We start from the raw sequence: 25,948 nt of genomic DNA, 5'->3' as shown, positions 1-25,948 counted from the left end.
GACATCATTTGTTTATACATCGTACCTTTGACCATGTGTTCAGTGTTCCAATTCAAAGGCAACCTCAGTGACTCACATTTTTGTTTGCTATCTTTGCTGAAGGACCAAAGCAAGAGAGCAAGAAGATCTGAATGGTGAGAATTACTGCCTGGGGACTCAACTTAAGCTACGGATAATTCCAACAGTTGCAGTGGTGGTTGGAATTATGTTGTGGCCATGATGGGCCAGGAAATAAGCAGCAAGAGTTCTTTTGGTGATATCTTTTATTGGACCAACTGCATAGTTAGGAGAGATGTTAGACAAGTTTTAAAGCACTGGAAAAGATGTTAGACAAGCTTAAGCCTAAAAGCTTATCTGACATATCTCCAAACTATACAGTTGGTTCAATAAAAAGATACCGCCAAGGAACCTTTGCTTCCAATAACTGAGGAAGGAAGCATACTGAAACTCAGGGGTTAGTTGGTTTGAAGGCAAGCTGCAGTTTGGTTTGCAATCTCTGATAACCTCATTAGTCACAGCCTCCACAAACAGTGCTACCACCTCATAAAGCAGCAGGAGAGCACAAAAATTGGCTTTGTTGCTTACTTCTAAGGGAGCATCTGAAGATTAAATAAGAGAAAAAATAATGAAGAGGACAAGAAGGGAGAACTGGAAGAGGATAGAGAGAGGATGGTTAATGGTAAACTATACAAGAAGTGTAGAGGTCCAAGCAAAAAGGCAATAGAGCCCTTAAACCTCAGCTAATAGGGAAAAGATACAAAAATATTGCAGGGAATATCATGTAAATAAAAATATTTTTAATCATATTGCTGCATGTTTCTTCAGCAATAATAAATGTTAACAAGAATGTATAAAGTTATGCCTCACGAAAAACTCAAGGCCAAAGTTTTTAAAATGTTAAAATCTCTTAGTTTAATACTTTTCTGCCCAATCCATGATTCAAAACAGTTTTGTCTGAATATTTCTGTCCCACAGTTTGATACATTAGAGCAGTTAATATCTGAGTGCTTCAGTTCCCAAGTAGTTGAGTAAACTGTCCAACACTTTTTTCACATACAAATAAGCAGCATGACAGCAACAGCTACAGCTTTTTTTCCTGGCAAAAAAACAAAAATGTTTTATAATACAATTTGACTGTCAACAGTTATTATAATGCTTTCCAGATGGTTAAAAAAGCATTAATGGCTCTTTATTTATTTACTTCCATGCAGAATTTCCTATGATCCCACCAGGTACCCCAAGTACATTCCTGAAGCATACTGCCTGTGCAAGGGCTGTCTCATGGGGATTTACGGCGAAGAGAATTTTCACTTCCGCAGCACCCCAGTGTACATGCCAACAGTCATCCTACGCCGTACTTCATCCTGTGCTGGGGGTCGCTATGTGTACACGGAAGATTACATCACTATCCCTGTAGGATGCACTTGTGTACCTGAACAGGAAAAAGAGGCAGATGGTGTAAATTCCAGTATAGATAAACAAGAAATGAAATTGTTAGTAAACCAGAAGAAGCCAGTGTCAGAATGAGAGTGTTCAAGGGATCCTAAATGCAGTATTGGCCTCGTGTTGCTCTTTCGTTGGCTCAGGAAATTTCAGAGCAATAGGCAAAAAAGATCTCTAACTAACTATGACTGGTGCAGTTATTAGGGGGAGAGCTTTGTCTCAAAATATTACTAAGACAACATGTCAGACATGATGCACAAATTGAAGATCTTTTTAATATGAAACCAAATATTTGTTTCAAATTTCAGCTTCTTCCATTGTTTTAGCACCAAATACAATTTTATTCTACCCTTGCTTATTTCAGATAAAATGTTATAAGGGGATATAACAGCGTAGTAGCTACTTTCAGACGAGGCTACTGATTTCAGAGACTGTAAAAAAAGTCTTCCATTTTCTACTGTTTGGTAATTCTGTGCTAGTCACGTAACTGATATTCCCATATCAACACTAGAAAGGAAAACAAAAATCATACTGCCCCTCTTTTAAACAGACCTAAGCTATGGATCTTAACTCCAAATGTTCTTGGCAGCTACAACCTACACTACTTGCATGTTACAACAGGGAAAACTGTTTCCATTTAGTATTTTTCAACTGTTGAATTGCTGCAGTCATTCATACAATTCTCTATAGGTGAGACTCTTATTTCTAAAGTTTTCAAACTGCTAAGTATGCAAAATTGCTGATAGAAACCTTGTCTAGAATGTTACAGAAGAATAACATTGACTGTCATCTTTCCAGTAGAGAGGATGCAAAAAAAAGGCTGATTCCAGGATGCAGGACTTCTCTGCTATTCTGCCTTCCCAGTCAATTTCTTAATGTTAATCATGACATCTATGTTCTGTAAAGCTGCAAAGACAAAACCTTTTCATTTTATATAATGTAAATCCACCAAGAGAAATTAAACAAACTGAGTAACTAATATAAATCAGGTAGTTGTACAACTTTTGCTACTATCATTTCTCTGTACTTTAAACCGTAAAAAAAGTGAGACTTCTTGTTTGGGTCATAGCATTTGGTCTTCTATTACCTGCAAGCTGCAGCCACCAGAGGGCAATAAGATTTTTTATTTTTGCAGAGATCAGCTGTTCTAACCAGTAGAACGCCAAAGGTGTGCACATGCACATTGGTAACAGTCTTATTATCTGAAAGAGCATTTCTCCTGTTAAAGCTAGATATGACAGGAAGTGATTCAAGGCTGAGTCAGTCCAGCGTATTCTGATGCGTAGACAAATGTTCTACCACAATCTTCCAGCGGGGCTAGGTTGATAGCAAATAGCATAGAACATGCAGGATCACGACTGAAATTTCATTACAAAGCAACTAAGGATGACTACAGTGGATGTATGTATATAGCAGTACGTCTGCTGCTTTGACAACCCCCAAATTATACTCGGTCCATGTGGGTGTCTTCATATTAGAATCTTCACTATCTCCAAGAAAGCCAGGCATTTCACAAACATTGCTTTCTTTGCGCACACAGATTATAGGAATGGTGGGAGTGGGGAATGGGAAAGACTATGAACACAGTAAAAAAAAGATTAAAAAATCATGTTAAATTGCCTTTTTGTTTTAGGCCCCTGGCAGGTATTAATATAATTGCACAATTGGGATCAAAGGAATTGTATGCCTGATCCCAACAATCATATCTTCCCCTGCCAGATGGGAGAGGCTGCCTGATAGTTGGGCTCATGGTACTCTGGGTACTCTGGGACCTTAAGCCTGGCATCCTGCTGCATACCTGTTTTTTTACAGGTCCTTTAAAAAAAAGGTAACCCAAAATCCACATTTTTCCATGATTAAAATGAAACACCACTAATATAGATATATCTATCTATCAAAGATTATATATTAGTGGTGTTTCATTTTAATCACAGAAAAATGTGGATTTTGGATTACTTTTTTAATTCAAAAATTGGGGATTTTTTTTTTTTTAATCAGAGAAAACCAGGATCCATGTTGGTCACAATAATTAAAACTACTGGATTAGTATCACATGATTAAATCCTTCTGAACAAAAGTGCTTTTAAATATTTGGATCCTGCCTGGTAAAGAGGTTTTATAGATTCAAGAATTTATAACAAGCTGAATTAACTGTGTTACAGCAATACTTTTATGCTGTCCTAAGAGCATGGGCAGTATTATACAGTAATGTGCCTGGCAGATATTACATTTAGCACGTGAGTAACATGTTCATCTCCCAATGAAGGGAAACATGCCATACGTGTAAGGTATTTAAGATGTGATGAAATGCTAAACCAACCACAATGATGTTCCTCATTTAATGTTCCATTTAATGGGGAACATCTTTGTGGCTGGTTTGTGTTTGCATTGCACTTAATTTTGAATGTGTGGCATGTAGACATCCTGTAGTGGCATGTTGTAGCCCAGCTGCATGTGCAACCTTTGAAAAGTTACCCAAAATGCACATTTTTCCATGTTTAAAATGAAACACCACTAATATATATCTATATTTATATATATGTATATCTATATTTATATAGATATATATTAGTGGTGTTTCATTTTAAACATGGAAATTATGGATTTTGGGTTACTTTTTTAATCCAAAAATTGGGGATTTTTTTATCAGAGAAAACCAGGATCTCTGATGACCAGTAAGTAAAAGGTGTTTTGGGATTTTCCTTATGTTCTTTAAGTGATACCTCAGCATGAAAAGATACTTGTTTCTTCAGTAGGCACTGCCTTAGTTTGTGCAAGATACACAGCTGCAGTTATTCTCTCATTAGTTTTTTTGGCATTGCTTTCTTCAGTGAGAACAAAACTGAACCTATAGGCTCAGCCCTATCCAAAGTACATTCTCCGCAGTTACTACATTGAAAAACAAAGAAGAGTATTTAATAAATAACTAAAAGTTGTTTAGGTGTAGGAACTCATCATTGACATACCTGGTTCACAAGGTAATGAGCCAAATTTCACCACAGATATCCTTTTGTTCAGACTCTTTTGGGCCGAGGATTTCAAATGTCTAAACCCCACTCTCCCGCCAGAAAAACCCAACATGCCTATTTGAATAACATGGAAGAAAGTGAATCCATTTATTTAATAATATCTCAGCAAACATGCTGTGTTTTAAGTTGCTGAAATGTTGCGATTACCTATTAAGCAACTCTCCAGTCCCCTGCACAAGCCATGGAATCAATTTTAGAAGTTTCACGTCACAAGAGCATATTCTTGAGATCTTCTGGGACTCAACAGGCTGAAGGAAGACCAGATCTGGTAAACATGATCTGCTCAGCCAATTTAAAACAAGACCACCACCACATACCTTGGCTTACATTTGAAATCTTTGGGAATTGGACAGCTTAGAGGAAAGTATTAGATCAGCCCAAAAGCTCAATGGATCAATAGATTAATATGTTGGAGGCCTCTTTGTTTTTATATGCTAACAGGTGCAGAAAGCTTCCTCTGGTTACAAGCAACCTCATATAGAACATTAACTTAGAAAACTGGATCGGGAAACACACTAGCTTAGCCAGCAAATTACTCAAACAGGAGGATGGTAGATTTTTTTAAGTTTTTTTTTTTTAAAGTATGTGCCCGATTTTTACAGCCATTGCTGCTATTTCAGAATGAGCAATTGTTTGCTATTAGTGAAACAACAGAAGAGCACTTCATATCTTCCATGCACTGGACACATTAATTAATCCTCACAGTACCCCTTAGGTGCATAGTAACAATTCTTGAGATTTTATTGCTATGAATGGAATTTAGATCGTGAATGAAAGAGGAATTTATTATTTTTTGAAAACGATCACTAACATTACAGACTTATATCACTCTGACATCAACTGCGATGTGACATAGTCCAGTTCCTAATCCTCAGGTTACCACTGCTGCAGCCCAGCGTTTGATTTGCATGAAGGGGAATTCATTGGAATTACTTCAAGGCTTACAAAATGTTGACACAAGGCAGACACGAAATGTTTCACTGAACCCAATCCAGGTCCAATAAAGGCAAACAACTCAAAGTTGAAACTTTATGGCAGCTGAAGCTGATCTGAGAAGCTTCCTGTTGTGCCAGGAAAATCTTTTCATTCCCTGAGGTTGTCACTGGAAGACATTAAGAGCCTCAAAATACAGATATACCATGTTTTCTCACATACAACACAGACCTTTTCCTCCAAAATTTGGACAAAAAAATGGGGTATGTGTTTTAAGCAGGGACGCTATTTTCTTTGCTGGAAAACTAGGAAGCCTGGACACACTTTGCATGCCATGCAGCTGCCAAGCCATGGGGCTGCCACTTGGGGCTGCTCAGCAATAGGAAGGAGCAGTCTTGTGTTAACCCTCATAACTAGTCATTGGCTGAGCAGTAGCATATGCCCAAAGCAGCAAGTGAGCTGTTGATATTATCTTAATGAGGCTTGTGATACGGAGACAATACTTTACTTGCAGGAACTTACATAAAGTACTTACAGTAAAGAACTAACAGTCTTGCTACTGCCCTTGCAGCGGTCTCAGTGCTTAACCTTACATGGTAAGAGTTAAATCCTGGGAACAAAGTGTCTAGGAACTGTGGCATCCTGTGTCTGCCATACCAGGAAGTTCCTGATACCACACTTCTTGGACATGCTACATTTCCAGGAGGACTTAATTTTATCATGCGGTCAACAAACTCATTATTTCTCCATTCTACTTGCCAAAAAAGGTGCATGTTTTATTGGGCAGGGGCGGGGAGCATGTTGTATGCAAGAAAATGTGGTACTTGGTAAAGATTTTCTTTTCTCCATAGTAATACTTATGATAGACTGGAAAACTGAGTTCTTGAAAGCAAGACTGAGAACACCTTAGGACGCTAATTTTGTTACCCAATCATTGCTTTAAGGTGATCCTGAATAAATAGTATAGGCTGTTCTATACTGATGCAAATATGTGGATTCACTCCCCCCCAACCCCCAAACGTCATTTGCGGTACGGGCTCAGAAAGCTGCTAGATGTCTACAGACATCTGAAGGATTAGGCAACAGCATCACTGCTACAGTTGGCTAACCAATCAGGGTTGAGTTGGGTGGTTGCAGCAGCTAACTTTATTATATGTATACAGTGGCACCTGCCACTAGGATTGAACAGCCCAAACTCACATATAGGAACCAGACTGGGAAAAGAAGGCAGTGGCCCAGCACCAACTAGGCATTTGGAGCAGTGGCTTATGGAACATAGCACCATGACCCATTTCATACCCAGGCTATGTGAAGTGTGTGCAGAGTACCTGGTCTCTAGAGGTGATCCATTTGAGGGAGAGGCTCACATCCACTGACAGTTATTTTGGCTGTGAATCAGCTGTGAATGTACTTATGTTCCAGATAGTGCCACTGGCAGCAAGTACCTGAGATTTGGGGAATTGAGCCTGGTAGTTGAGAGCGAGGGCTGCTCGTGAAGCTTTTAAGATTGTTAGACAAACACTTGTCTAGGATGTGTTAGATAGGGATGATCCTGCCTTAAGCAAGGGCCTGATCTCCTGAGGTTCAATCCAGCCCTAGTTTCCTAAGATTCTGACTTACAGTGTTATCACATTGCTTCTGCCACAAGGACCTGTCCCAGTTAAAGCAGAAGTAGTCAGATATTTTTCTAAGGCCAAGGTTACAGTGAGTCACTAGACACTCCATTGTCTCTATTTGCTTGGTGTGCTAGAGATTGTGGAGACAATAAATATAAATAAGTCTACTATGAACAAGGTAGAGATTTGTGCCAAGGCATATGTGTACTTAATGTTCTGTTTTACTCTCTTAAATTGCACAATTCTGTTCACATAAAAGTAAGAACTTAACCCCCTGGAAAGTAACTGAACACCAGCTGGACATCACCTGGGCTCTGGAATGTCTTGGAGGATCCTGCCCAGCAGCATGCACTGTGGCCAGGGCAGTTTCTGAACCAAGAGGCAGACCCGTGCAGGAACTCTGAGTCTCCTAGTGGGCTGTGGCTGCAGGCTGCCCACCACCTAGCTATGCATGTTTTCAACCACACCTCTGGACACAAAGTGACAATGGAAGGAGGGCAGACGAAAACAACCAATACCAAATGTTCAGGCACTGGGTGCAGAGGGTGGTGGAAGCAGCAGGTGAAAAATGAGGGGTTTCCTCTGATGGTAGAGAGAGGCAGGGCTCTGCAACTGGGAAGATCTTTTAAAAAAAGAGGAAAGTAAGGGTGTAACAGAAAACCAGAAGGCTGTTACCTGAGGAGAAAAAAAAATAGCAGGCTGAGCTAACTACAAGGGAAATGTTAAACCAGAGGGAAAGGAAGAGGCTGACTGCAGTAGGTTTTCAGCAGGGCAGAGCCCTGCTTGGGGTAGCAGGGACCGTGCTGCAGTCCCTAGACCAGCAGCAGTAGGCTACACTGGAAGCCAGGCAGCAAGCCTAATTAGAAAACACCTGTGGGTAGCTGGGGGAGTCACCTGATCAGAACGGGGCAGGCCTAAGAGGCACTCAACCATTATTACTATTATAATATCACTTTTTAAACATTAAAATGATTGTTGGAATGTTTATTAACTTCTTCACTACCCCCAAATTATTTGACTAAAATTCTCTTTTACTAACACTAACTAAGGCTGTGTACCAAGGTTGGGCCTATCATTACTGTCACACAAGAAGTACCAAAGACTAAGATTTGGTATCTAACTCTAATATATGGGCAGATATATGACAAATATGGGCAGATTTTATAAGTAATCTGGAGGTGCTCAAGGTAACAATTAAATTGGGCATTGCTATAGGAACAGTTTTTTTCTTGTAGCGCTATTGAGACAAGGAGTCTGCATGCAACTGAGAGCTATTACAATGCAAATACACAAGGGGAGATGAATTAAGGTTGCACTGCCAACCATAATCGTAACTTCTGAGTGTCTGAATCTGTAGCCTTGGCAGTTCTTTCAGTATTGCTTCATTTACGTTCCTATTTATAAAATATAAATGTGTGTGCATGCACAAAAACATATGTACATTCACAGCTGATGAACTATTGAGTGCTTTGTGATTTTTGTACTAGCTTTCACCCAAAATAAAGCAATAGTCTCACCAAAGAGTCAGATAAAATTGGCTTCTCATGTCCTCCAAATGACCAAAAATTTCTATTTATAATAAATATTTCATCAAAACATTCCTCACTTGGTAGAACAGCCAGAACCCCAAAAATTAAATCTCATGTTTGTCAATTCCATAGTACAATTTTGTCAATAGAGTCTATTATACCCTAGTACAGCAGTTCCCAACCTTTTTATACCATGGCCCGGCAAACTGCGGACCAGAAGCAGCCATGGCCTGGCAAACTGCAGACCACCACACAGCCCCGTGGCCAGAATTTCTGGCTGGAACAGTTAATAAATCAGAAAGGAAGCGTGGATCCATGGTAAGGTGGAAAAAAAAACAACAATCAAGAACTAACCGATGATGAGCTTTTGCTGATATGTCAAAATGAACACATTTCCATGAAAATCAATAGCTGCAAATATCAAAATATTTTTCCTTACGTGCAAATTAATTTGAAGGTGAAAGTCTATGTAGCTAGTTCAACTTCTGAAAATGCCTCTCCAATTTGTTTTTAAATCATTAATCCATAACAACTATTTCCCCCACACAATATAATAGGATTCAAGAAAGTTGACAAAACTGACCCATATGGGACACAGAACATACAGACTGCTCCCAGTCCTGTTATGGACAAACCACACCTACGGGTGAAAAGTTAATTAATTTGGCTGGCTACTGAGACCACTAGCTAACACAAACGGTGTTGGCAATTTCTGAGACAGGCAGGCATCTCCACACAAGAAACTGGACTGCTGCCAAGGCCCAATAGTTCTCGCGCTGTAGAGGCTACCAGGCACGATTCCAGTTCTAACAGAAAAACTCCCATTAACAAGTCACTTGAGCCGTCCAAACCCCATCCATTTATAACGTAGGGTGAAAAATCGTTTGCAGATGACAGAGGCTGTCACAGTTCATTGACTACAGCTAGCTCAGAAACCATTACTTGGTGTGGCACCTTTAATAAAGCAATGAAGAACGCAAACATCACCAAGAAAAGTAAAAATGAGCTTGATTGAAAAATACTTGATACTTTTCTTTTGTACACTCCAAACAGTTGAATCAGTCTAGTCCAGAATCATAATTCACATAACATCGAAATTCATTGGCTAAGTTTCGAGTATGTTTTGGAATGAATTTGCACATCTTCACACCAAGAAGCCTTGCTGCATGCTCCTCCATGATGGCACCTGAAGCAGAAAGAATTATGGTTTGATGAGAAAAGGTCAACAGAACTATTTTTTCCCTCTTTTAAACAGCTCTTCCAAGATCCCTTATTTTTTAATTTCCTTCTCATCTTTCTAAAGCCCCATGGCGCAGCAACCATGCCTGGGCTGCAGAAAGGGTTGCAGGTCACTTAAAATCATCAGGAGAGAGAAAGAAGGAACAAACTCATGCAAGACTCCAGGACTCAAGAACAATTTCTTCAATCTACTGTTTTGGGGCTGGGCAGAACTCGTTTGACCTCCCAAATTCAAGTTAAAAGAGCCTAAGCCAAGACAAACTCAGGTGCCACATACTGTACTACCACATGTTGAATGAAGAAACCCTAAAATGTGCGAGACAAGAATTCTTGTTGGTGATATCTTTTATTGGACCAACTGCATGGTCCAACAGATGCACAGAAGCTTTCAGGTATCATGGTACCCTTGATACCCAAAATCTTGTCTAGGTCTGCTCCAACTATGCAGTTGACCTTTGCCTAGTTGGAGATGGACCATCATGGTAACGACATCAACTGGACTCAAGAATGCAATACTTGAAGCTACTCAGTTCGAAGTCGGAAGTACACCAGAGCGCTATCATAACATGGCCAGAGCACCACTTTGTGGCATTTGAAATAAAGCAGATGTAAAGAGTTTAGGGTGAGAAGCAGTACTCACAGGTACAGCTACTACCCTATAGCACTGCTCAGCTATGCCCCATATAGTTTAATTTTCACTGTTCAGTTTTGCTGCATGGGGGCTGAAGTTTTTAAAGCCATGGCAAAATCTCTATAGACTGATTTACACGACAGCGGTTGCAGCTATCAATTAACAAGAGAGGATGACCTTACTGTTCACATCCTTCTTTTCAGGAAAATCCTAAAAGTTTGTTCTTTTAGAAAAAGTCTTTGCTAAAAAAGTCCTTCATCACAGACCAGACACAGTGACTACGGTCTAGTAATCACTCCCTCCTGTTATCTCCCTCCTGCTATCATTTTGGGCTAACCAAGCAGATTTATCTGACACCTTAAAACATCAGCTAGCAGCTGTAAGATAGTTTCTAAAGGAAGTTCCTAAGAGTGCCAGCATCCTCCATTTCTACCAAGTGAGCATGGATACATTTAAAAATGTTTCTTTACTTTCCAGTTAGCATAAGCAAACTTCAACTGCCTGAATTTAAAAGAATTAGTATGAGATTGGAAGAACACGGTTTCTTCCTCAAATGGACTCAAAACACTTTATTAACATTTAGTAGAACTAAGAATGATGCAGTTAATAGGCCTGCCCTTTTCCAATTCAAAACTAGCATTCTGCGTGGAAGGGAAGGGCTGCCTGGGTCTGAATGGTAGCCTAGCACAACTCTGGAAACCTGGGAGGTCCAGTGACAGAAAACTTCTGAGGAGCCAGGTGAGTGAGCAGGCAAGAAACTGAACTCCTGAGGTCCCTTCTAACCCTAATTTTATATGATTCTATGAACAGATTTCCAATAGACCCTTGCCTGGGCTCTGTCAAAATCCTGCTGACACTGAACTCTCCTTGTAAAAATGGTTCCATTTAGATGAATTGACAATTCTGACAAAAATCAATTCTCAGAATTCTTCCAAGCAGCTCCAAATACACCTGATGTTCAGATTGTTTACCTAAAAAAACCCAGAAAGTTCTGAAAAGTTAATGGCCACCGTGAGAAATTACTCCCACTAGACAAATATAGTATTAGCTTCACCCAAACAATGAAGGAAGTTTAGAGAAATATCAATTTTAAGATATTTGTATTTTGTCAAAAGACACAGAGACCGTACCTGTACAAAGCAGAACCTTTCCTTTTGTTAAGTATTTGATGGTCTCCGCTGTTTTACTGAGGCACTCCTTAGACAGATAGGGTGGATCTGCTATTACTATGTCAAAACTGTGTGGCAGGACATTTTCAGGTAAATTCAAAGGATTACTATAGTCATAGAAGATAAATTCCTCTCCATATACAGAAAATCTTTTGTCATACTCCAGGATACACACTGAAAAATCTTTGCCATGTTGTTCTTTTAGTTTCTGATAAACACTTGGTGCACTAATGCACGCTATCCTGAAAAGGAACAACCAGAGAACAAATATGTCAGAATATTCCTTTTTAAAGGGACAGATAAACAAAGAAATAAACAGAGCATATTAGAATTGGGATGAAACCACAACACAGATTCCCACCACACCAAAATTCAAATAGGGGATTTGGAGTCAGATATATAATAAAGATAAAAAACCTTTCAAATTTCCTAGCCGCTTAAATTTTTGGAGTGTTTGAATAGTGTATTTTGGTCCTCATCTTTTACTTGGATTTCTACTCCTTATACCTTATTTTTTTGGTCCAATCCCTGCTCCTCAAAAAGCCAACTCGATATAAAAGCCATTAATGATTCATTGATTTCAGCAGAAGCTGTTGTCCATTAGTAGATATCAAGCTTGCTTCTTGATATTGAAAATGACACAACTTACATGCAGTTTTCAAAAGTTAATAATAAGCAATATCATGCTAATTGTAAGAGTACTATCAAAGAGAGAGAATCAAAAACAGCACAAATATTGGTGGCACCACGCTAGTTTTAGAGAAATTTGATGAAACGCAGATTAGTTAATACATAGTTGTGTTAAACTCTGTAAGATCTTGTTTCATGGCAAAACAGAACTAAAACAAAAACTCCTCTTTGGAAAAAAAAGTATAACAATCAAGATGACTTTAATATTAGTCTACAAAACAGGCATAAGAGTGAAACAAAAAAGCTAAATCATGCTGTTAAAACCCAAATCATACAGAAAACCAGAACTATCCATACACACACACACAAAAAAAATTAGACCTTATTTTTTTTTTTTTTAATTTAAAGCAGAAAGCAATCCATACAAACCTCTCTCCCCTGCACTCACTCCTAAAAGTAGAAGTTTCATATATTTATATTTAAGCATGATATTAAGCTTTAAGACACACACGCTGGACACCAGCTTGGGATCACCTGTAAATTTAGCAAGTGTGCACTCCCTATTCTACGATTTTGTATAGATCATAGAAAAATAGGGTGGAAGAAAACACAGAAAATCATCTAGTCCAACCTCTTGCTCAAGAAAAAATCATCCCTATCTAAACCACCCCAGCCAAGTGTTTGTCCAGCCTACACACAAAAACTTTCTGCGAGAGTTTCCAGTATTCTACCCCAGTATTCTAGTCCAATCTTCCCTCACAGTTAGAAAGTTCTTTCTACTATTAAATTGCTCTCGTTGCAAATTATAGCTGTTACTTCTCATCCTGTCCCCTGCAGACAGAAGAATCTACCATCCTCTTCACACTCTCTTTGTACTGAAGACTTAACTAATCCTCCTCAGTCTTCTCCATTTTTTTTTTTACCTCTAATCATTTTTGTTGCTCTATACTGGACTCTTTCTGATTAGTCCATGTATTTCTTGAAGTGTTGTGCCCAGAACCGGACACAGCACTCCTGGAGAGGTCTTACCAGTGCTGAGCAGAGTGGAAGAAGCACTTCCCATGACACTCCTGTTAAAACATCCCAGTAAGTTCTTAGTCATTTTTGCAACAAGCACACTGTTGACACTAAATCAGCTGGCAGTCCACTATGATCACCAGATTCTTTTCTGCAGAACTGAAGCCTAGCCAGTCATTCCCCAATTTGTATTTGTGCATTCAAATGTTTCATTGTAAGTGCAGAACTTTGCACTTGTATGGACTGAATATCAGCCTCTCTCCTTCAGACCATTTCCTCAGGGTATTTAAGTAATTTGAAACCTAATCCCATCCTCCAATGTGTACCTCACCACCAGCACACAGCAGCTGTTACACTCTACTACCTGTACACAAGCTATACAAGTGAGCTAAATCACCCTAAATTTAATTATGTACAAAGCAGGGTTAAAAAGTGAGAGCAGTTTTGCTACCTGTTGTATCACTATAGCCAATGACACTGTTACAGTGTAACAGTTACTGGTCTCCCTTCACCCCTTTTGAAACTCTAAGCCTCCTGTGTGCACTCAATTCTATCCTCCAAGTCAGAGAGATCCAACTCCTTAGCAGCTGGGGATCTCACACAGCAGGGGCTGGACCAGTAGGGTTGTATGCCACCAGGGCCACACCAGCAGCAATCACAGCCCCTACCCTCCTCCCCACCGACTGCAAGCTCCCCCAGCATCATTCAGGTGGGCAGCTCCCCAGCACCACTACACCATACACTCAGTTGAGCACTCCTACCCCTTAGAGGCAGGCTTCCCTGAGCCATGCCACCCTGCCCTGCTACACTCCCTAGGCTGGAGGCTCCCCACACCGATCAACAAATCCCATCATCTTGTCGAAGAAGGAAAACCAGTTATGCATGACTTGCTCTTAACATTACATTATCACTGTCCTTATCTGCTTAGAAACATATTTTTCTAGGTATCAAGGTCAGACTGATGGGGCAGTAATTCACAGAGTCTTCCTTATTCCCTTTTACAAATATGAACATTATATTTGCCCCTTTCTAGTCATCTGGGACCTCATTTGTCTTCCATGAGTTGTCAGAAATAATAGGCAATGGTTCTGTAAATACCTCAGTCAATTCCCTGAGTACTCTCAGATGACTCTCATCCAGCTTTGATGACTTAAATCCTCCAGTTTCTCTAAGTAGTCTCTAACCTGTTCTTTCTCTAGGCTGATTATCTTCTGCCTTATCCTTACTGTTAACTTTGCCTGTCTACTGAAACCAGATCTTTTTTTGTAAAAACAAATAAAAATGCATTTAACTAGTCAGCCTCCTCCACACATCATCCCTTACTACATTCCCCTCCCCATTCAGTAAGGGATCTATACTTTCCTTGGATTTCATTTCTAACATACTTGTAGAAGTATTTTTATTGTCTTCTATGTCCCTTGCTATCCATATCTCAATTTCTATTTTGGACTACCTATTTTCTCCCTACAGGCTTGTATGTACACATGTGTGTATCCGACTAATATTTTTGTTTTTATTTTATGCTATGTATAACACCACCACATGTGGTAGTGTTAGAACTGTTAATAAAATAATGTTAAGCATTTAAATATCACATCCACCAAAGGACCATAATACTCTTTATACACGTAAATGAATTAAGCCATTTAACATTCTATGAAGTCAATATGTTACGTATTATCAGCACTTACAGATAAGGTGACTAAAGCTGATTTTGATGAATGAATGGCTTAGTGTTCCACAATTAAAACACTCAGAGCCAGAATTAAAGTCCAGCTCTCCTGACTCCTAGTTCTGTTTAACCACTAGACTGACTGTTAATACTTCTTATTGCCCAAGAGATAATGTATGCATAGAAATAAGATGATAGAAAGTGCTATACTGAGAATATTTTTAGTAAGAGCAATCCTGTTGTTTTATAAAATTATCATTAAAACCCACCTGCCACCTTTTCCAGCTGCCAAAACAGCTTCATTAGCCAGGCATGATGCAGTCTCATCATTGTACCAAAACTGGCTCAGTTGCTGGGGAGAGGGAAAAAAAAAAAATCAGTTATTAACAGTAGAGATCCTTCTCACTGCTGTGTACAACAATTAGCTTTTGTTAACCTGTCAGACTGTTTCAAGAAAACCAAAAATCCAAAGCAACCTTTTAGTTCATAAATGTCACTCCTGCAATTCTCAATAACTCTTACTGATCTGAAAAACAGATTTCTTTCCTGACAGCCCCCTTATTTCCTCAATAAAATGTGTTTGGACGTGACAGACACTGATTAGGTTACACTTACATGTTCCCCACCCATTGTCTACTACAGCAGCATTTCCCTAACTTTTGGAGGCTACGTTCTACCAGAATGAAGTCAACCACTCTTGGGCTCCCCCTTACTTCGTCACCACTTCTCTTCACCACCATTGGCCGCTGCTCCTCACCGCTCCCCTCCACCTCCTGCTGCTATCTTGGCTTTGGTTCTCCCACCTTCTGCACCTCCCCAGGTGAGCTGTGTGCCACAGTTTAGTAAATGCTGTACTACAGTAGCTGAAATCAACCCATCTGGAATTAAACTTTAAAAAAGGGCAGCTACTTTTCTCTAGGCATCTCCCCTGCCCCCATCAATGTCAATTAGTGCCTAAATGGGACAAAAAAAAATTGCAGCCAGCTTCACTGACAAGTGAGGACAACCCTGTGATGCTGACATGCATGATGTGGAAATTATAGGATTAGATTTCCCCCTGTCCTGGAAATGTACTGTTTCCATGTCTCCATCCCTTTTCCTATATTACTGCTCCTCCCTAACTGGTCACTATTACTAATACACTTCATTTTCTGAAGTTGTTTCTTACCCAGTCCTCCTCAACTGAGCCAACAGAATAATGATTAAAATCTTCAGAGGTCTTCATGCCCTCTCTCTGCTGTTGTTCTATATAAAACTCCTGCAGGGCAGCTAGAGTATGGGATGAAAGCTGAGGGATATCATCATCATTGTCACCCATTTTCCAGCTTTAATGAAAAGCATTTAATATTAGGTCAAGCTTTTTAATGACAGCAGTATTTAATAAAGGCCCATTCACTCAAAATTAAACAAACGCTGACATACCTGCTACCTAGAACACTGATAAGCCTCACAGCTAGGAACCAACAAGAGAAAGCATCGTTCTCTTTCATTCTAAGGGGGGACACTGAACTGAGCAGTGGAAGCTGGCTGCACTTCTTACCACAGCACTGTTCTTAGACCTCACAACCCCTAACCCCTCATATTCTATTTCTATCAGCTTCTAGTTTATAAGTCTTTGTTACACTTTTCATGGAAGATTACATGGAAAATTACATGCTGCTCTATCCTTCCCACCTAAAAATGATGCAAGTGCCTCTAAATAATTAACTAGTTAATGCAGGGGTGTGGTAAAGGAACAGTTAGGGTCACATAATTTCTGTCCTTGAGTAAGCCTCCCACTCATCTCATGATAACCTTCACATTACATAAAGATTTCCCTGAATGCTGAGAAGTTCTCCATAAACTAAAGCAAAGCAAGTAGGAGGCTCTGGAGATGTCTTCCCAGATGCCAGTGCTTGGCTAGAAATCTGTATAATCTGCATACACATATATGAACAAGAGTGTAGATGAAATAAAAGACACATTGGTCATAAGCTGAGAAGGCTTGGTTTGTTTATAAACAACATCAAAAATCTCAACTGAGTTACATCATGTTGGTCTGCTTCCCTTGACTCTATTCATTACTCTCTGTGAAGTTCAAGGCATTTGTGATATCTAAGGGATGAACTGGAGCAGTGGTTCTCTATCTCGATGGCCTCAAGGCACCCTCCATAACTTGTCTGAATTTCATGGCACCCTGCTTCAGGATTACTGAGCTATAATCTAAATTCAGATATGGAGGGGTGCCTTGGGGCTAAAAAGGCTGAGAACCACCCATCTAGCTGGTGCCACATACGAGTGCTGGGAGCAACACCCAACCTTGCCATGCCCTACTATTTCCACTGTCTGCCCTTTCCAGTACTCCCTCTCCCCTCCCAGGTCTGTACCCAAGGGAGCAAGGGCAGGCCCCCACTGCTGGGACTGGTCTCATATGCCAGTGACCACCTCCATGGCTTCTCCCGCCAGCCCAAGGAGTGTGGGGAAAACAGAGGGGATGTGTTCAGGTGCAAGGCACAGTCCCATCCCCATGTCTGTCTGCCTGTCTGCAGCAGAATGTGCTGCTGGAAGCAGCTGGCATAGGGGCTCCTTTGGGCTGGGGGGAGGGCAGCAGTTGTGGTAGTCTTTACAGGCAGCTGCAGGTACCACAAAATGTTGGAGAAGAAAGGAGAGCATTTACCTCCTTATACAAGGACTGGGTGGTTCAGCACCCTCAAAATACTCTCGTGGCCACTCAGTTGAGAATCAGTGAACTAGTGACAGTGAAAAATGAAGCAATCTTTTCCTCTCACAGAAGACAGTGCCATCTAGTAGGAAAAACAGGTAAAAGAAACAATTAAAATCTTAATTACTAGACTAATAAAAGTTCCCCCCCCACCAGAAATGTCTTCTGATATAACAACTGAACAAAACAGTGCAGTATTAATTAATAACATGATTATATATGCAAGTACTTAACAACAAGACTACAAACTGTGGTATAGATCCTCCTCTCTGGGTAGAAGGAACTTAACACAAACTACACACAAGCATGACTAATATATATGTCTTATACAGGTACTCCTGTAACGTTGTCCCGGTTAACGTTGTTTCATTATTACGTCACCGATCTATTAGAAAACATACTCGTTTAAAGTGGTGCAATGTTCAGTTATAACGCTGTTTGGCTGTTGCCTGCTAGTAGGTAACTACTGTGATGCAAGTGGATTCACTTTAACATCATTTCACTTCAAGTCGCATTTTACAAGAACATAACTACAATGTTAAGCAAGGAATAGCTGTACAGTACTGATGTGACCAAATATAATCTAAGAACGTATAACTGCTTTGTTGGGGGTTTTTTTTGGTTTTTTTTTTAAACTAACCAGTAGTATAAGGTCCACAGAGTAGCTTGCTCTCAGGCTATTTAGTGCCTCAGACAGAGAGAAGCATCAGATGCCTCAGACAGGAGGTACCACCCTGACCAGGCATGACGACCACCCCAGGAAGGGTCTGGAGAAGACGCATGGCATGAGACCCCACGAGCTAACCGGCCAGTGCTGTACTGACCGCTATTAACACAAGCACGAGCCAGCAGCGCCCCCCCGCAGGAGAGCGGTGCCCAGCCCAGCCTGGGCCGGCACCAGGCCGCTCCGCCTCCAACAGGCCACTAACGTGGGAGGCCCCCAAAGCACCCGCTCGCCCAGGGCACCATCCCCCCGGGCGGCTCCGCGCGCCCCGCCGTCACTGCAAATGGGGAGTGGGGGCAAAACCTTCCCAACGAGCCTGGGCCCCGCGGCCCCTCCCCCACCTCAGCCGCCGCCGCCACTCGGGGCTCGCGTCCCCGGGGCTCACTCACCAGCGGCCGCGGCCCGTGAGAATAAGGAGCCCTGCACCGCCGCCCCCTGCTGGCAATTGCCGCTCGCTGTGCTGGGGTTGGGCCAGCCTCGCCCCCTTGGAACCTAACAGGGCTGCGAGCTGCTCAGCCATTGGCTGCCGCCGCTGCCCCTTCCCCGTGCCCGCCCCACGTGCGAGCTGAGCGCGGGAGGAGACGCTGCAGCCGGCGCTGGCGGGAGCGTGGTCCTCACGCAGGACACCGCCAGCGCGGCGATGGGAGTTAAGGCTCCCAGGTCGAGCGCGTTTGCAGGGCTCGGCCCTAGCCCCACTGTTGTTAAGTGTACGATAACTATCATGTTTGCACGATAATCTCAAGCCCTGTAAAATATAGGACCGATAACAATAAGAGTGATCAAGCGGCTGTAATTGTTGAGGCGGCCAAGTGATGCAGCGAAGTCCTAGTCCCTCTCAGAGCCTTCCCTCACTCCTGGACTTCCTTACGACACCTTGTCTTGAAACACAAAAATGTTTCAACTCGAAGGACCCCATTCCCACTCCCTCACTGGCAGTTCACAGTGAGCAATATAAAGTAAAGAGGACGACATATTTTTTGCATATTTTTTCCATGTACGATAGGTTTTCAGCAAATAGGGTGATTTTGAGCTTCTTGTATGGTGATTCCATTTTAAGACCCGGCAATGCTGGCTACCACCTGCCAACAGCTCTTCATTTAAAAAAGGCCGCGTTACCCACCTGCCCAGAGCAGGCGCGAGCCTCGGAGCCCAAGTGTTGGCTGACGCTGGTCACAAGCAGTGCAATGCCAACACTGGAAACTGAAATCCTCTTATTAACAAAGCAGGCTGGAAACAGGCCGGCTCGGCTTGTGCCCTGGGGATGGAAGGGACCAGTCACCGCGCATGGCTGGGCAGGGCAGGGCAGGGCAGAGGTTAACCCTTCACAGCTGAGTAAGTGGGAGCATCTACTGCTGAGCTGCCTAGCTAGCTCATAGGTCTCCATCTATAAACTAATTAACTCTGCCCTAGGTTAGTACTGCTTGATACAAGTACTAACCTATGCCGAGTTATTACTCTACTGCAGCACATGTATAAACTCTGATGGGGCTGGCCAGGGCCTGCCAGCTAGCCCTACACTGAAGTACCCTCATGCCCCACCCTGCCCTGCTGCAGAACGGTGAGCTAGGGCAGAGCAGCCCCATGCTCTGCCCCAGCTCAGTGTGCTACAGGCCCTAGAGCACATGAAGACAGTGTGCCTAGGAGCAATAAACTACAGCATGAATTGCACCAGAGTTTATTCAGCCAAGCTAATTTCATGTGTAGATATGCTCAGTGTAGGGGTGGCTAACCTGCAACATGCTGCCACAAGTGGCAGGGGCAGCCTGCACGTGCAGCCTGCACGTGCAGCAGATGGCAGATCTGGAGGGAGCACAGCACACAGGGCAGAGAACAAAGTAAAGTAGCACCAGGCAAAGAGCAGAAAGCAGAGTAGCAGGTGAGGCAAGGGATTGGAGTAGCAGACAGGGCAGGGGCAGGGTTTACTTTGTGATACACCTACCTAAGAGGTTAGCTCCCTACTGTGTTAATTGCTAAAGCACCACACTGCATTGCTTTCCTTCCTGACCAAGAAAGAAAAATGGCCACAAAGAGTTCACTACATCTTTCCTTTCAGTCTTTAGGCAGAGGTGGACATTAATTAGAGCCTTACATAATGGGTGTGTTGGAAATGTACATTTCTTTCCAAACTAGAGTTGAAATCATTAATAATAAATTATAGCGTAAAATTGTAGATATGCAATGTGTTAACAGACAGAACACGTTAATGTCCGTGAACTGTGCTATGCAGTATGATCCAAGATTTACGCTATTTTCTCTTTAAAAATGCAGCCCGAGCTATTCGTGCTCTTTCTAGAGGGACCACAGCACGTACATTATACTAACATACAGATGGACCTTGAGAGCCTGGCACATGTCTTCATATAGCTTCCCCCTTGCTCCCCCCACTAAATAAAACTTGTAATCACTCTGCCATCACAAGAAGCAGGAAGGAAAATATATAAAATATATTTAGCAAAACCAGTAAAATTAAAGTGAAACAAAAATGCAGTCAAGTAGCAAACATTTTGTACAGCAGCAGTTTTTACACCATTTTCCTACATATACCTCTGCACTTATTTCACACTTTCTTTGAGGAGGAAGCAAATAGAAGTAAGCTAATGTTCAGAAAAAATAAACATGATTTTTTTTCCCTGAAAAGTTGGGATTTTTTTTTTTTTTTTTTACTCCAATTCAAAATATAGGAAGAAGGAAATAAGCTTTTCAGTCCACAAATGCAATGTCTACACTGCCCTTCTTTTACAGGTTATACTAGTCCACATGTACAGTCATTGGATCTAGACATGATCTGGCCACCTTAAAGGATGTAGATAACAAACACATTTTAACCAAGATACAAAACAGGTATCTATATTCTCTTGCTTTCCTGAGGCTGAATGAGTTATTTAAATATATGTGCGCTTATCAAAATCCATACGCAGGATACAGTACATTTTCAACAGCAGTTTTTAAGAAATGATGAAAGTGCATAAAAGCCTGCAGACAGGCAAAAAAAGTACTTTAGAACAGTCTTTCCTTAGAATAGCCGAAGAATTTAAGCCATCTCAAAAGTAGCGCTGATCTTGGGAGAGTTCCTAAAAACTTTAAAACATTGTTGACAGTAACGGCAATTATTTGAAGCTAACAAAATGCCACTAAAAAGGATTGGTTTATACAAAGAATTAGGTATAGTACTACAATTAAAGAGTCCTTACAACTTCTTAGAATAGATGTGGAGCCAACTTTCAACTGAACATTTTGCTGGAATCTCACAATGACACTCTTCTTCAGTAAATATTACGTTCAGCAACAGATTTGTGGTGGTTGTGATGTGTCACAATCCCAATTTGTATTTTTACTAGAATCAAAGCACTGAGAGCAAATCAAGCTTGTTTGTAACAGTGAATAGAAATTCCTATTCAGGCCAGATATGGGAGGGCAGAGAAATGGGACATCATATGCAAAGCTGCTATTGTACCCTGCTAATTTTGTAAATGCAATGCAGCATCAAACAAGACTAAAATATCTAACTGGAAGTGAACAGTGAAATCTGTAATGAATCAAAATTTGTACTGGCATTAAAAAAAAGATTTTTTTTTCTAGAGCATTACCCAAACATAAATATTTTAATTAACTGAAATTCATGACACATTGGTAGCAGTGTCAGATCTCAGATGCATTCCAGAATGAATGTTTTCACGTGTGCTTAATTGAAATTCCAATGTTTCATAATCCCATCAAGATTTAGGGACTTCTTTTGCCCCCATTTTGAGGTCACAACTACTTTTGTTTCCCACAGATTCATTTAAACATCTTTCTTGCCAATTTGCAAGAAAAAAAATAATTTCAATAGGAAGATAAAGAGCTGACACACTTGTTCACAAGAAATAGCATCTGGGCAGGGGGAACTCTTGAACACTACAATGAGGTAAGCAGTACATACAAACAAAATGAAAAAGCGTTTCCAGACACTTACATGAAGAAGTGTGAATAAAGGCTTTGTACCCAAATCATTCAAATTTATTCCAGACCTCAAATTTGTTAATGTAAAGCAGAATAGCTCAATTTCTACATGAAAGGCTCTTGGACATACTATTATTTTAAACTTTGTGAGTTGTTCCCAATAGAACATTTTCTTCTCTCTTATCCAAGCTTTCACTGAATTAAAGACTGGCCAACACAAATCTATTACTGTTGTAAGTATACTTCTGAAGCCCATAAAATGAAACTTAAAACATAGTCAAGTTGTATAGCACACTGTTGCCATTGTAGTTTTACTTTCAGGATGTGAAGCAATTTGAAATACCTGAAAGCATGAAAAAGAAAAGGGAACAAAATATGGAGTAGCTGTTGACTCAAAATAAGTACATACATCAGGATTGCTAACATTAACTGAACTTTTCTGAAAGACATCAGTAACAGTTGCATGCAACTTATGTGCAAGAGCAGATTAAAAGATAACATTTGGAAAACAAGTAGTGAACTAAACTGTTTAGCTATTCAGGATGAATACAAGATTTCTAGATAGTGTATTTCTGTCTCCACAACACATGGAATCAAGATGTTGCTATATACTTTAGGGGACAATTGCATTTAACATTTGTCCCTGTTCCTCCTGATGAAATATTTGCCTTATAAATTTAATATCAGATGTTCTTTTGTCCCTGCTATAGAAGTTGTGTATCAGCATATATATGGCCAAATTCTTGCTCCAAGTGGTATGCTGTAAAATCTAGAATTACTGATTTCAACTGAGTTTACTTCAAATTCACACTGCCATAAAAGAAAAACTTTGCCTTGGGATTTCAGAACATTCCTATTTCTATTACATGAATGTATATCACACTTGTTCATGGTTTCAATGCAGGTGAAATACCAGGAAAAAACAAGCAATAGTACACACAAGTCAAAATGGCCAAAACAAAATATAACACATTCTTAATGGAAAACAATTTTTACCTTCACCCCATTCATGGATCTTAAAAATGCATGTGTTCATTTTTAAATTGGATATTAGCTTATGATAAGACTTTACTATATAGCCATTTGCTTCCTAAAAAGTCCTATTGCAGCAATTGTGAAATAATTATATTCAACTTTATGCCTTCAACTGCCATAATTCAATTGTACAGAGAAAATGCAATTGAAATGAACTACCACTTCAATCCCCATTTTTAAACTTGAAATAGACTTGTAATTTTTTAAAAATTAAACATAAAGTATTTACATATTACAATTGACAGCAATACTACTAGTATTTATTCCCTTAAAACCACAAGTTCACTGCATGAAGGTTCCTTATTCTGCAGAAAGGAAACAAATGAGTGTATTCTATTTTCAAACAACTGTAACATCTAGCATAATTCAACTGCAGATTGCAAATGCCATGAGGACTGGCATCAGAAAGGATTTTTACCTAATTCAAATCTCAAACCACATTGGCTGGAAAAAACTGTCCCCCACAACATCTCTAATTTGAAGATGTGAGAGTTGCTTATGGATCTCTGCTAAACCTTTCATGAAAATAGACTGAGAGAAATAATGTGAAAACGTGTTGAGAGGAGGGGAAGAGAAGAGAAAAGGGGCAGACAAATAGAATCTCAGTTCACAGAGCAGAATGCAAGGGCTAGGAAAGCTCATATACCTTGATTTCCAAGGCTGAATTCAAAATATTGTAGTGAGAAAGGTTTTGGTGTGACATTTGCTCACTTACATGTTACAGTTCTGTTAACATGATTTCCCCAATCAGCATAAATTGCCGCTCTAACAAACCACCATCTTAGGAAGTACTACTTTGAATTTCTTGTCAGGATCTAGTCATGTTCGGAGCCAATTCATGAAACTAGGCAAAGCTTAGCTCCATGGATTTGATTCCTGTGGTCAGGCCCCGGTTACACTGACCACTGTTTCTCTAACCAGCACAGCCATGACTCTTGTGAAATGGGCTAGTGATTTTAGTTCCTAGCATAATAGCCTAATGCTCACCCTTCCCCCCTAACCAAACCAAATATGCTATAAGTGGCAACCTTGTTGGATGTCTCAATAGAGGCACCAAAGGCTGAATCAGCTTAGAAACAATCATCATTTTACTCTTAAGACTAGAACTGAGGCACATGATGGGAAATTACTTTTATAGCAGTCATCTAAACTACAATTTACAGTAGGCGTTTACTGTACTGTACTGTGGTGGACTATCCCTTTTGAATATTACAGAACTGCTGCCTGTGCTCTCTTAGTCACTTCAATGTGGTCAATCACACACCTTATATAAGTGCTAAACTTAAAAACACTAAATATTTACATAACATTTTAGATCTTCAAAGCACTTTATAGGCATAAACCAATCCTCACAACACCCCTGTGAGGTAGGTATTATCTCCATTTTACAGATGAGACAGCTTTTAAATGATCCATCCATGACCCCAAAGGGAGTCAGTGGAAAAGCTGGTATGAAAATTTAGGAGTTGGTCTTCCATTCCCATGCTCTGTCCATCATCAAACCATTCTCATAAAAACCCCTTCAGTTTAAGATGTAATGAAGTCATTTCAATTGCAATTATATAAAAGTGTTTTACAATAGAAATACTACATATTTTTATATTTTAAACAAATTATTTTAAAAATAATTGAAATTAGAAATGAAAACAATTTATTTAGAATAAGATCTCTTTATGAAGGGAACTGACCTTTTCTGACCAAGCTTGTCCTCTAAAACTACAGAGTTTAAATATACAGGGCGAGATCCCACTAAACATTTGTGGCTTAATAAGTGCTATACACTATCAAGCAGGAGACCCAGATTCAAATCTCAGACTCACTCTCTCAACTAGCAGGATTTGGGCCTACAGACAAAAATCTCTGAGTTCCTGAGGAAAACAGGGAGCCTTTTGATCACTCAAAACGAAATAACTTCCTACCTGTTAGGAGTGGCATAAACAAAGTTCCATGTGATTTATAGAAAATTAAAATGCAATGGACCTGAAAGGAGAGTTTCAATGAAGGTCACCCTTCCCTCTCTACATGAACCTATATTTTTGTAGGCCTTGAATTTCGTGACCTTAGAAGACACCCCAATAGAGCTTTACCAGCTAATAGGTTGAACTGCAGGGATGTGGCCAGAGCTGACCCTCGGGGATGCGGGGCCCGGGGCAAATCATCCTATGTGGGGGTCCCCTAACACTGTGTGGGGCCGTGGTACCTCCGCAAAGAGGAGGGGTTCTCCATGATTCTTCCGCAGTGCAGGGCTGAGCTGCCAGATTCAGGCGGGCCCTGTGGGAGGGGCCGCATGCGCTCTACGCGGCTCCGCAGGGCCCCCCGCCCCAAAGCACGGGGCCTGGGGCAGTTGCCCCGATTTGCTGTACCCTAGGAATGGTCCTGGATGTGGCTAGTTAACACTAGAAATGGTTATTTAAATCAAAAGACGTGTGGAGAGAAAAAATACAAGTTATTTGAATCCCCAGCTTTAGAACTGAAACCCAGCGGTAACAATCTGTTTTAGCAAAGAACTCATCTTGCATTTTCACAAAGAAAAATATAAAAGTTACAATACATGGTTTATAATTAAATCAGTTGGAGTTTTATACATTGGTTGAAAAACATGAAAAATGTTTGTTTCAAACCATGATTCACTTTGCAAAGT

At 40.6% G+C, this 25,948-nt stretch overlaps 1 protein-coding gene across 7 annotated transcripts; it reads right to left on the bottom strand.

Moving 5' to 3' along the window:
• Nucleotides 1–777: 777 nt before the first annotated feature.
• EEF1AKMT1 (EEF1A lysine methyltransferase 1) lies at nucleotides 778–18,849 on the bottom strand. Of its 7 annotated transcripts, XR_003092590.1 has the most exons (10): nucleotides 18,250–18,600; nucleotides 17,565–17,691; nucleotides 16,077–16,233; nucleotides 15,178–15,260; nucleotides 11,551–11,831; nucleotides 9,573–9,736; nucleotides 4,167–4,332; nucleotides 2,194–2,349; nucleotides 1,202–1,432; nucleotides 778–1,096 (listed from the first exon to the last, which is right to left on the bottom strand). XR_003092590.1 is itself a non-coding variant. In XM_025196633.1 (6 exons), exons 3-6 carry the CDS (start codon nucleotides 16,224–16,226, stop codon nucleotides 9,609–9,611), a joined length of 642 nt encoding a protein of 213 aa, XP_025052418.1. In that variant the 5' UTR covers nucleotides 16,227–16,233; nucleotides 17,565–17,691; nucleotides 18,250–18,600; the 3' UTR covers nucleotides 7,779–9,608. The 7 variants fall into 7 exon arrangements, 1 of the variants encoding a protein (XP_025052418.1); XR_003092587.1 differs by lacking the exon at nucleotides 18,250–18,600 and adding an exon at nucleotides 18,723–18,849 and having other exon boundaries at nucleotides 778–1,432; XR_003092588.1 differs by lacking the exon at nucleotides 18,250–18,600 and adding an exon at nucleotides 18,675–18,764 and having other exon boundaries at nucleotides 778–1,432.
• Nucleotides 18,850–25,948: the final 7,099 nt, after the last annotated feature.

The sequence above is a fragment of the Alligator sinensis genome, unplaced genomic scaffold (genome assembly GCF_000455745.1).
Source record: "Alligator sinensis unplaced genomic scaffold, ASM45574v1 scaffold777_1, whole genome shotgun sequence".
Lineage (NCBI taxonomy): Eukaryota > Metazoa > Chordata > Crocodylia > Alligatoridae > Alligator > Alligator sinensis.
Note: the sequence above shows the minus strand (reverse complement) of the source record. Positions and strands in the feature narration are given on the sequence as shown.